This window comes from Narcine bancroftii, chromosome 2 (assembly GCF_036971445.1).
Source record: "Narcine bancroftii isolate sNarBan1 chromosome 2, sNarBan1.hap1, whole genome shotgun sequence".
In the NCBI taxonomy this organism is placed as follows: Eukaryota; Metazoa; Chordata; class Chondrichthyes; order Torpediniformes; family Narcinidae; genus Narcine; species Narcine bancroftii.
In genome coordinates, this window is record NC_091470.1 from 298,325,059 (window position 1) to 298,337,414 (window position 12,356).

The 12,356-nt window shown below is 36.3% G+C and overlaps 2 protein-coding genes across 9 annotated transcripts in view; one reads left to right on the plus strand and one right to left on the minus strand.

Annotated features, from left to right (window-relative positions):
- LOC138755468 (uncharacterized) overlaps positions 1-12,356 on the plus strand; it is a 73,684-nt gene that overhangs the window by 55,114 nt on the left and 6,214 nt on the right. The gene's annotated exons all lie outside the window — the stretch shown is intronic.
- lyn (LYN proto-oncogene, Src family tyrosine kinase) overlaps positions 1-12,356 on the minus strand; it is a 108,268-nt gene that overhangs the window by 14,515 nt on the left and 81,397 nt on the right. For all 8 annotated transcript variants that reach the window (XR_011352313.1, XM_069921471.1, XM_069921474.1 and 5 more), the window contains 2 exons: positions 11,787-11,940; positions 9,640-9,771 (listed from right to left, as the gene is read on the minus strand). Coding sequence is in view for 7 of the 8 variants with exons in the window: in XM_069921471.1 (XP_069777572.1) it covers positions 9,640-9,771; positions 11,787-11,940 (286 nt within the window). In the remaining variant the exon portion in view is untranslated. The remainder of the gene's footprint in view (positions 1-9,639; positions 9,772-11,786; positions 11,941-12,356) is intronic.

The following is a 12,356-nucleotide window of genomic DNA, read 5'->3' on the forward strand; positions in this document are numbered from 1 at the left end:
TGCACTTGAAGGAGTGTTTAATACAATAAGGATGTCTTTCTGGATATAAAGTTAATTGGGAAAAAAGTGAAATATTACCGGTAAGTGAAGGAGATTATTCAGTTTATAAGAATATTATTAATTTGAAATGGACTGATCGAATTAAAATTTGGGTATAATTTTGAATGTTAATTATCAATCTTTATATAAATTAAATTATGTTCCGTTAATGAAAAGAATTAAAACTGATTTGATCAAGTGGAAAGATTTACCTATTAATTTAATAGGTAGGATAAATACAATTAAGATGACTATCTTTCTGCGTATACAATATTTGTTTCAATCTATTCCGTATTTACTTGATAATTTTTTTTTCGAGATTTGAATAAAATGGTTAGGGAGTTTTTATGGAGAGGTAAATTTTCCAGAGTAGGTTTGAATAAATTAACTTGGAAATATGAGTTAGGGGGATTATGTTTACCACATTTTCAAAATTATTATGAAGCAGTCCAACTTAAATTTATTAGTTAATTGATAGATTTGTTACGGCCTCCTAGTTGGGCTAAAATTGAGATGGCAAATATTTCTGAATTTGAAATACATCAATTTTTGTTTAGATGGAATATAAATTTGTTACAACAATATAATGTGCCTATACTAAAACATTTAATGAAGTTATGGATAAAGAAAAATAAAATGAAAGGCTCTTGGGGTGAATTATCGGCTTTGACTCCGTTGTATAATAATCAACTTATTCCTTTTTCAATACATAATCGGTTTATTGCATTGGAGATTTAAAGGTGTGAAAAATTTGGGAGATTGTTTTAAACAGGGTAAATTTTTATCTTTTAATCAGATGAGGGAAGGTTTTGGTATTGATAAGAATTCTTTGTTTCTATATTATCAAATTTGATCTTTGGTAAGATGTATGTTTGGTAGAGATATGATTTTACCTGAAATGACTAAATTTGAGACTTTTCTTATGAAGGTTCCAGAGAAGGGTTATATTTCATTTATGTATCAAATATTACAGGATGTTGTAGATAAAAAGGTTTGGGATAGATCTCAAAGTAAATGGGAAGCGGTTACTGGTTTTATTTTTTCCGAAGAGGATTGGTTAGATATTTGTTATGACAGTGTAACTAGATTGATAAATGCCCATAATGCAATGATTAACTATAATTTTTTACATCAATTATATTTAACACCTGAAAAATTAAAAAAGTATGGTTTTCATGAATCAGACTTGTGTTTTAGATGTGGTGATACGGTTGGAACTTTTTTTCATGCTGTTTGGTCATATATACATATACAATCGTTTTTAGAATATCTGTATAAGATTAAAATAGTTTTAGATCCAACAGTATTTTTATTGGGTAGTTTTCAACCTTTGAAAGGCTTGGGATTAGATAAGTTTCAGTTTGCTTTTGAATATTTAGCTTTATCCTTAGCGAAAAAATGTATTGCTAGTACATGGAAAGATATAAATATGATTGATATTAATAGATGGCATAATGAGATGAAATATTGTTTAATAATGGAAAAATTATGTATGTTTCATGTGATAATATTTTTTTTATTAATAAGTGGTTGTTATATTCAGAATATTTACATTTCAATTTACATTGATTAGATCTTAATATGTAATTTTTCTTTAATTTTTTTTCTTTTTTCTTTCTTTATGGCTTTCCTTAGGAGAGTTGGCTGAAGAGGGGGGGTGTATTTTGTTTTCTCTTTTTTTATATATTCAAAAAATAACATTCATGTTTATGGTTAATTGTTGTATATTATTTGTTTTTTGAATGAATAAATAAAGTTTAAAAAAAAAAGAAGGATGTGAGGTAACTTTAAGAGAAAAGATTATAAGATAACCCTCCAGTCCTCTCACATCCATGCACTTATCCAACCTTCGCTTAAATGACAAAATTGACTCTGCTACAACCAGTTCTTCCGGAAGGTCATTCCCTCAGCCACCACTCTCTGAGTGAAGAAGCTCCCTCTCATGTTTTTTCCCCTTACCCTTAAATTATGACCCCTCATTCCAATCTCACCTACCCTCAAGGGGAAGAGCCTATTCACATCTACTCTGTCTATCAAATCCCACCTCAACCTTCCACACTCCAATGAATAAAGACCCAGTCTATTCAATCTTTCTTTGTATTCCAAACACTGCAATCCAGACAACATTTTAGTAAACCTTCTCTGCACCTTCTCTACCTTATTGATATCCTTCCTATAATTTGGGGACCAGAATCACACACAGTATTCCCAATTTGGCCTCACCCATGCCTTGAACAATCTCAACATCCCCTCGCAGCTCCTTTATTCTATGCTTTGATTTATAAAGGCCAGGATACCAAAAACCTTCTTTACCACTCTCTTTGGCTTGGCTTCGCGGTCGAAGATTTATGGAGGGGGTAAAAAGTCCACGTCAGCTGCAGGCTCGTTTGTGGCTGACAAGTCCGATGCGGGACAGGCAGACACAGTTGCAGCGGTTGCAGGGGAAAATTGGTTGGTTGGGGTTGGGTGTTGGGTTTTTCCTCCTTTGCCTTTTGTCAGTGAGGTGGGCTCTGCGGTCTTCTTCAAAGGAGGTTGCTGCCCGCCAAACTGTGAGGCGCCAAGATGCACGGTTTGAGGCGTTATCAGCCCACTGGCGGTGGTCAATGTGGCAGGCACCAAGAGATTTCTTTAGGCAGTCCTTGTACCTTTTCTTTGGTGCACCTCTGTCACGGTGGCCAGTGGAGAGCTCGCCATATAACACGATCTTGGGAAGGCGATGGTCCTCCATTCTGGAGACGTGACCCATCCAGCGCAGCTGGATCTTCAGCAGCGTGGACTCGATGCTGCCGACCTCTGCTATCCACATGAAAATCCACTTTCAAAGAATGATGAACTATTATTCCAAGTTCTCTCTGTTCCTCAGTGCCCTCTCCTTCACTGCATATACGTCCTGTTTTGATTATTCTTCCCAAAATGAAGCACTTCACACTTATCAATATTCAAATCCTTCTGCAGTCCCTAAAAACCATCTTCACTCTCCACAACTCCCCCTATTTTTGTATCATCCGGTTATTTACTAACCCAATTTACCACTCCATCATTCAAATCATTAATGTAAACGACAAACAAGGGACCCAACACCGAGCCCAGAGGCACACCGCTCATCACCGGCTTCCATCCTGACAGACAGCAATCCACCATGACTCTCTGGCATCTACCTTCTAACCACCGTTGAACCTATCTGACTATCTCAACATTAATACCTAGCACTGGAACCTTCCTTACCAACCTTTTATGTGCAATCTTATCGAAGACCTTACTGAAATCCATATAGACTACATCTACTGCTCTATCCTCATCAACCTTCCTAGTCACCTCCTCAAAAAAATTCAAGATTTGTCAAACATGACCTTCCCCGCACAAACCCATGTTGGGTGTCCCTGATCAGTCCCTGACCCTGTAGATACTTATACATATTATCTCTAAGAATACTTTCCATTAGTTTACCGATCACTGACATCAAACATTTTGGCCTATAATTGCTGGGCCTACACCTGGAGCCCTTTTTGGGAACTACTTTTGCGACATGCCAATCCTGTGGTACTATGCTCCCCCTCTAGCAACTGTGGAAAAATCACTGTTAGAGCCTCTGCTATTTCCTCTCTGACTTCTCTCAAGGTCCTGGGGAAAATCCCGTTGGGACCCAGAGACTTATCCACCTTTATATGCCTCAAAGGTTCCAATACCCCCTCTTTCCTAATCACTACATTTTGCATAATCACCCCTTTTGCTTTTCTTATCCTAAACGATTCCATATCCTTTTCCTTAGTGAATACCAAAGAGAAGAACTCATTCAATATCTCCTCCACCTCATTCGGCTCCATACAAATTTGTCTGCTCTGATTCTCTAAGGGGCCAATTTTATCCTTCACTCTTCTTTTGCTATTTACATATTTGTAAAAACCCTTCAGATTTACTTTCATCCAGTTCGCTACAGCCACCTCGTACCTTTTCGCTATCCTAATTTCTTTCTTAAGCTTCTTTTCACAATCCATGTATTTTCCAAACATCGCATCAATACCTTGTTTTTTGTATTTAATATAGACCTCCATTTTATTTCGAATCAACTTTCTAATCTCCCTTGAAAACCACGGCTCACTCGAACTTTTGGCCCTGCCTTTTATCCTTACAAGAACATAAAGATTCTATACCCTCAAAATTTTACCTTTAAATGCCCTCCAATTCTCTTCCCTTAAAACAAATGAGCCCAAACCACTCCTTGCAAATCTCTTCTCATTTCATCAAATCTGGCTTTCCCCCACTCAAAAACCTTAATCTTCAGACCAGACCTATCCCATTCCATAATTATGCTGAAACGTATGGTACCATGATTGCTGGATCCGAAGTGCTCCCCAACACACCTCAGTCACCTGCCCTATCTCATTCCCCAACAGTAGATCCAACACTGCCCTTTCTCTAGTCGGTAACTCAATGTATTGCTGCAAAAAACTATTCTGCACACATTTTACAAATTGTAATCCATCCAACCCCTTCACAGAATGTGTTTCCAAATCTATATTTGGAAAATTAAAATCTCCCACTAATACAACCCTGTGCTTATTACAAATCTCAGCTATTTGCTTACAAATTTGCTCCTCTATTGCTCGCTCCCCACTAGGTGATTAATAATTCACCGCTATAATTGTAACTTCTCCTTTTTCATTTTTGAATTTCACCCATTCCGCCTCTCTTGACGAGCCATCCAATCTATCTCGCATCAGCTCCGCTGTGATATTTTTCCTGACAAGCAATGCCACACCACCCATCTTACCCTTCCGATTCTATCACACCCAAAGCAGTGAAATCCCGGAATATTTAGCTGCCAGTCACATCCCTCCTGCAACGACGTCGCACTAATCGGCATCACGTCATACTGCCAAATGTCTATCCACACCTTCAGCTCATCCATCTTCCTTACAATACTCCTAATACTCAAATATGTTTTGGAAATTCCATATCCAAAATTTTCAATAAAACTGAAACTTTCCAACCCATTAAAAGCCTAGGTTTGTCTGTCTCTGTTTTTCCATAACAGACCAAGGTTTTTCCCAGCAAAAACTACCACTCACCAAAATTCAGCTACCACATCACATTTTGCTTTCATCCCAATTATCACCGACTCTTTTGGAACAGTCTTCTCCAACACATCATGTTCACAATCCAACTCTTCATTTACAGTGTCCCTGAACCTCCTCCTCGTCCTGCAACTCTTTCAACTACTGCCTGCCTTCCTTCTCCAAAATGTCACCTTCTTTTCTATATTCATCAGAGACAGAGCTTTCTTGGTCAAAACTTTATTGAAAATGTACTTTTAACCGTGTTTTTGATTACCTTTTCTTGTACCATCTTCTTTAAGGAATGCTTTGAGAGGTGTTTAATGAGATGAAGGGTGTTCTTCAAATTCTATTTGTTTAAAAGTCCAATAACATGCTCTGATGTATGGAAGTAATGGCATTAAAAGCATTCACCATCTTTCACTTTGTAACATCAACGAATTATGACATTAGATCTCTTTTGATAAAATAGCTCCTGGTAACTTGGATATGTCCTCTATTCTTGCAAAACATTGCTTACACTTGCAACTCACTAATTAAATCAAATCAAAAATGCTGATTATATATCAGAATATCATTCTATATATTGACAACATGGAAAGAGCCCCATGAGTCTGTGCTTACAATTAATTACCCATTTATACTAATCCTGTATTAATCCCATTAAAAAATTTTCCTAGGCCCCCATCCCCAGATCCTTCCATTCATGTATAGACCGACAGTAATTTACACAATTAATTAATCCAGCATGTCTTTGGAATATGGGAGGAAACTGGAACAATCAGGAGAAACCTACATGGTCACAGAAAGAAATGACAAACTCCACACAGGTGTAATCTAAATTTAGGATTGATGCCTGTCAGTGGTGGTATGAGGAACCAAATCTATTAGCTGTACGAATGTGGTATCTTAAGTATTCATTCAAAATAATTAGCTTTTAAAAAGAACTATTAAAGTCAATGTTTTGATTATAAAATGAGAATTTCAGTCAGACATTCCTTTCTTTTAGGGCAATATTCGGAAATCTTCAATGCTGGGGAATCCCAGAATTAGTGCACAGCCAGGAGATTTGGTTTGTCATAGCCTGATGTGAAACCTGCTGTGGGTTGGATAATTCTGCTCTCATTGCTTAAAACAATATTTGTGGCAATGTAAGAATTTCTTTCGGGGGTGCGGTTGTTTGTGTTGTATACGATCTCAAAGAAAAGGGCACAAGTAAAACCATTATTTAAAAGAAAAAGACAAGTAACATCCTTCAGCAACGAACACTTCCCTCTATAAGGGGGAAACAGAGAAGTGTTTTAAATGCAGCACAAACCCAATAATCTGCATGTATATTTCTGAGCATACTCTAAAACCAGGTTTCTGGGCCAGCAGTGATATTTACAAATGTAGGAGAAACAAAATATCATCTATATATTGACATACTAGCAGCATGGGGGAGAAATCGTACAAAGGTGGAAATGGGGAAATGCGCAGGTTTTAAGTTGCAAAGATGGGCAATATGGAGAATCTCATGGGAAAGTCTATGATTGGGTTCAAATCAAAGTTGTCTAGATAACACTTTGAAAAAGCAACAGTTGAAAGCAGAAGATGGGAATAAAGTAGCACATATCTATGGTGAGTGAGATTAAAAAAAACCACAGATCCTGAAATGATTTCAGAGAGAAGGTGAGATGCTGTTCCACAAGTTTAAATTGGGCACTGACAGGACAGTGTGGAAGGTCAAAGACAGAAATGTTAATGTGATATTGGGATGAAGAATTAAAGTGACAGAAGATCACCCTTCTGGACTGAACAGAGGTACAGATAGGTCCTAGAGAAGCACCTCCAAACAACAGGCATTTTGGGAAATAGTATCAAAAAATAATATTTTATAATATTGATTGCATTTAGGATCTTGAAAACATTATTTACATTTTAATATTCATGGTTCCACCCTCTATCAGGAGTGAAAAATGAATAAAGTTACATCTTCATTATTACAACAAATGTAAAAACACAGATATGTGGGAGGAACTCAGCCCGCCTTGCAGCATCCATAGAGGTAAAGATACATAAATGATGTTTCAGGCCTGAGCCCTTCTTTAAAATTACCCCTGCATTGTAGCTTGAAGAAGGGCTCAGGTCCAAAACATTAGTTATACATCTTATCTCCGATGGATGCTGCAAGATCCACCGTTTCTGTGTTTTTTCTATCATCACATTGTCTGCAGACTTGCGTATTTCACATCATTCTGACAAACTCCACCTATTGGCAGCAGGTACCTTTCAATGACAGTCCCTCCCAAAACAAAACAAAACTATTTACTTCTTTGCTTTGTGTACTTTTATTATTTTATGACCTTCCGCGGGATGGCATACATCCCTTAACTGGCTGTTTATCAAAAAGTACAAAATACAAAAGGAAATTGTGTTGAAATTGATCATAATTTTGGCTGCTCCCAGTGAATTGTGTAGTTTTGGATGTTAGAAACATGTCAGATTGAATAGCAGTGATAAATGATCTCAATTTTACCAGTGTAAATTTTACTATTGCAAAGAGCAAACTGTGAAAGCTCACTTTATTGCCCTAAACATTCACATTAAATCCAAATATTAGTTCCTGATGGATGACCCTGTAGTGGTCTTAAAGATTTGGAAAGGGTAACAGTAAATAAATAATGAGAGATCACCCCAAATGATTATGAGATTGTTTATGAACAGAGAAAATGTAGGCCACCCATTTCTTCAAGCCTGCTCTAACTGTCTTCATAGGCCGAACCACTGAGTGCAATGGTTGGGACGTCATGTTTCAGGTGTACAAACCATTGCTTAGACCACATTTAGATTATGTACAGTTCTGGTTGTCACATGACAGAAAGGATGTGGTAGCAACAGTGAGTGCCAAGCTGTTATTCATCAGGAGTGATTGCATAGGCTGGGTTATTCTCACTGGAACATGGGAGGCTAAGGTGTGACTTTAGAGGTTTACAAAGCTTTGAGGGTGATAGATAGGATCGAGAGCCAGAGTCTTTTACCCATGGCAGGGGAGTCTAGAACTAGAGGGCATAGGTTTAAGGGAGAGGGGAGAAACTTCAAGGAGATCTGATGGGCAAGTTTTTCTATACAAAGGATTATGGTTATCTATTATGAACTACCAGAGGTGATGGAAGAGGTGGATACAATATTTAAAAAGCATTTAGAGAGTACCTAGATAGGAAAGGTATAGAGGGATATGGGCGTAATGCACGCAAATGGGATTAACATGGACAGGAACCATTGACAAATTGGTCATAAAGTCTCATTCTGTATTGAAGGCTTCTATGATTAATAAAATCACAGCTGATCGGATTTTAAGCTGAAAATTTCATTCATTAAATATTCTAACCTTTTACAATTTCCTCATCAAGAACCTTGACCTTTGCTGTCAAAATATTCCAATCCCATACCCCTATCTTTGAAGAGAATTTCAAAGATTCATAATGCTGAGACAAAAATGCAGCACATCTGTGTCTTCAATATTTTTAAACAATGAACTCTTTGTTTTAGAATTTCTGAAAAAGGAACATCATTTCCCAATCCCCCCAGCAAGATTCCTCAGTGTCTTCTAACTTTTCTAAAATCCAGCAGACACAAGTCTAACCTTCCAATTTCTTCTCCAGAACAAGTAACCCACCAATTCCAGGGATTAGTCTGGTTTAAGTTTGAATTAATTAATTAATGTAGATGATCACCAAAGATTGTCTTTTGTGACTCTTCAATTTAAAGTTGCAGCAAAACAATACCAGATTTGCAGAGAAAATCCTTTTATTTAGATGCTGGAATGAATCGGATGCCATTCTAAATATTAAGTTAAAGAGAATGAATAATGTGTTCAATTTTGTGTTACATGATGCTACACTGAAATTTCTTCCAAATTCCAACACAACTTCTAATAACCACAACTCAAAAGCCTTTCTCTAGTTGAAAAACTGCCAACCATATAAGAGAACAAACAATGTTTGTTGAAAAGTAATTTCTGTTCATGCTTCACAAACATTACAAAGGTGGCAATAGTTGTGTGAATAGAAGGTTTGCAATACATGGATTTTTACTTTGCCAAGTCATTTTTGATAAACCCTTCATAACCTAAAGATGGATTAAAGGGTTTTGTACAGAATTGATACACTTCTGTAAAGTGTATGACCAATTATACTGTCGTGCAATCTTGGATTTGATTCGGTCTGCGTTAAGTTATTAAGGGTTCCACAATTCACTTCACTATGAAGGATCAAAAGTAAAGATTCAGTCAGTGAGAATGCTAATAGAAAATCTCTGTTGGAAGTTTGTATATGTGAATAGGACACGATTATGGTTTTCTTTTATCATAAGACTTTTTTAGGTTTGTACATCACTACTGTGATGTCCTCTGGGTCTGCCATATTAGAATTAGAGTCTAAAAGAAAAAAAAGAAGTGGAAAGCAAAGAAGTTTGAAAGGAAAAGAATTCTCACTGAATCTAGACTCATTACAAAAATTTATCATCTAGTGTCCTACATGTTATGCTAGAGAGCAGACGTTCTTACCTGGGTATGGGATTTTTCCATAAGTGACTATTTCATACAGGAGTATTCCAAATGACCATACATCTGATTTAATTGTAAAAGATCCGTAGCTTATAGCTTCAGGTGCAGTCCATTTAATTGGAAACTTAGCTCCTAAACAGAAAATATACAGTACATTTATTATGTTGCAAGCAGCTATTCACCTCTTATAGGTCATCAAAAATTAAAAAAAATACTAAAGGTACAGTATAGTCAGTCAACAGGATGTGAATTTAAGAAAAAATAATTTCCAATGAGAGAATGAGTATTTTGGTAATAGAATGCCTTTTCCAAGTATTCTCAACTATAATTAATGTTTTTTCAGATTGTTTTTAGTATTAAATCCTAGGCCGCAGATATTGCTGACAAGACCAATAGATATTGGGCAACCATCTTTCTTGAATGTGGTGGTCAGCTGCTATGGACTCCACGATGAAAGTTTTTCTTCAATTTTGTAAGGGGATGATGTTCAGGAATTTGACCCAGCAATGAGAAGGAAAGGCTAGACAACTCCATGCCAATAAATCATGTGGAAAAGAGGGAAATTTCAAGATGTTGATCTCGTTCTACCCTCAACTGTTGCATGTTATAGGATTGCAATGTGCTGCCAAGGAAGCTATTGAATTTCTGCAGTGCATCTTAGAGATTGGGATACTAAGATAGTGGGTCTCTGATGAACGAAACAAATGCTCTGATGGTTAATGGGTACCAATATTTTTGAATGCTTTCTTCTCAATGGTGTCAGATTTGTGTACTAATTAAAGCTGGCTTCATCTCAACATGCAGAGCACATTTGAACATTTTCCTAATGTGTAACCTTGTGAATATTAGAAGATAGGGTGAATCAGAAGATCAATTATTCACTTCAGACCGCCCAGCCACTGACTTGTTTTGATAACTGCAGCATTCGTATGGCTGGTCCAATTCATTTAGTGGCAAAAAAAATTATAATAAAACACAAAACCTTCATTTTCTTTGATAATTGGCCTCAAGATTTATTTTGGCTCAGAAATTATAAGATCATATTAGAAATGTCTTTGTTGATATTTTTAAATATTCTAACCTTCTATTATAAGTTATTAAACACAGTCATTTGTCCATATACCAAATAAATTGTTTAACTTGTATTTAACTTCCAAACAGTCATCAGCCATTTTAAATGAAGTGCTCAAATTGCAATTTGTAATTATTTTAAATCCATGTCGACACTGTTTTCACATGAAATGAATATTACAAGTTTAATTCTGCACTGTTAGTAACTTCTGCCTGTACTTTTCTTTAATTGCCCAAAGTCTACTGAAATTCATAGGACATCACAAAGACAAACATCATTTTAGACTGAAAGCAGTGCTATGAAACAATTAATAATAACTCCGCTGGCAATTTAAATAAGGAGACATCATCAGAATCTGTTGTCGGAACAGATAAACAGCATTTTATTCTGAGGCTAAAAACTACTGATTTTCATGATGCATGACGTAAATCTGAAACTTATTAAATATTTAAACATTTCAATATTTAATTCATAAGGGTCTCAAAAACAATGATTCGAGGAAAATTAAAGCAGTTTAGTCATTATGGATTGTGGTGGAACGGGGTATTGCAGGCATGAGCTCGCTGGACTGGGCAGCCGTTTGTACCTGTAGCTCCTCCCTGTAAGATCCCCAATAAAGGCTGATAGCCCTAGTCTTCTCCCTCACATCTGCCTTGGACATGAGCCAGCAGCATGTAGAGGCATGCCAAGATTTTCTGGTTAATAAAGCCTTTGACTACTTGCTTAGCATCTGTGGGCAGTCATTGATCGTGCCATACGGATGAAAGAAAACAGAAATACACCCGTTGCCCTTATTGTTCCTAGAACTGGTGAACATGAAAGCAGTAAGATCTGAAACAGGCCCTTTGATACAAAATTGGAGGATAAGAATATTCAAAGAAAGATGCCATTAAATTCCTAAATGCTATTGCAAAAGTTTCAGTTATTTTACTCATTTATAATTTTTTACATAAATAATTTAGTTATGGTCCATTTATTATTAACAATTACAAATTTAAGTTTTGACAGTTTAGCGAAGCTAAACAATGATAAAACTGCCATAGAATTTCTTTTAGCTCAGACGATTAAAAAGTACCTTCTTTGGCTGTATACTCATCATCTTCAATTATTCGAGCAAGGCCAAAATCAGCAATTTTACACATCAGGTTTTCTGACACCAAAACATTAGCTGCTCTAAGATCGCGATGGATGTAATTTTTTCTTTCAATGTATGCCATTCCCTCCGCAATCTGCAATAAAGCATAGTAGATTTTGAGTTGGATTGCTCAGACAGCAGTTTCTGTGAAGATCTGATTCCATTAAAATATTACCCAGCGCACCTGCAAACTAAAAAGACCCATTATCCTCTATACAAAACTCACAGGCGCCAGCGATGATAAATTATGGTCAAATTAAGATTAAAAAAAATCACATTTAATGCACACCAATTTAAAATACACATCGAGGGAGTCAAGGAACCATAAAATAAGGACTTACTCATTGCATTCTACAAGAAAGCATTGAAAGAATTTTACATACAAGATCTTGCATTTAAAGATTGAGCACAATGTCCCCTCTTCATAATTATCTCATTAAATTATGACAAAGCTGTTCAATCCAAGGCTTCTAATGAACAGTAATTATTCTTTTGCATAATTCAGTGATA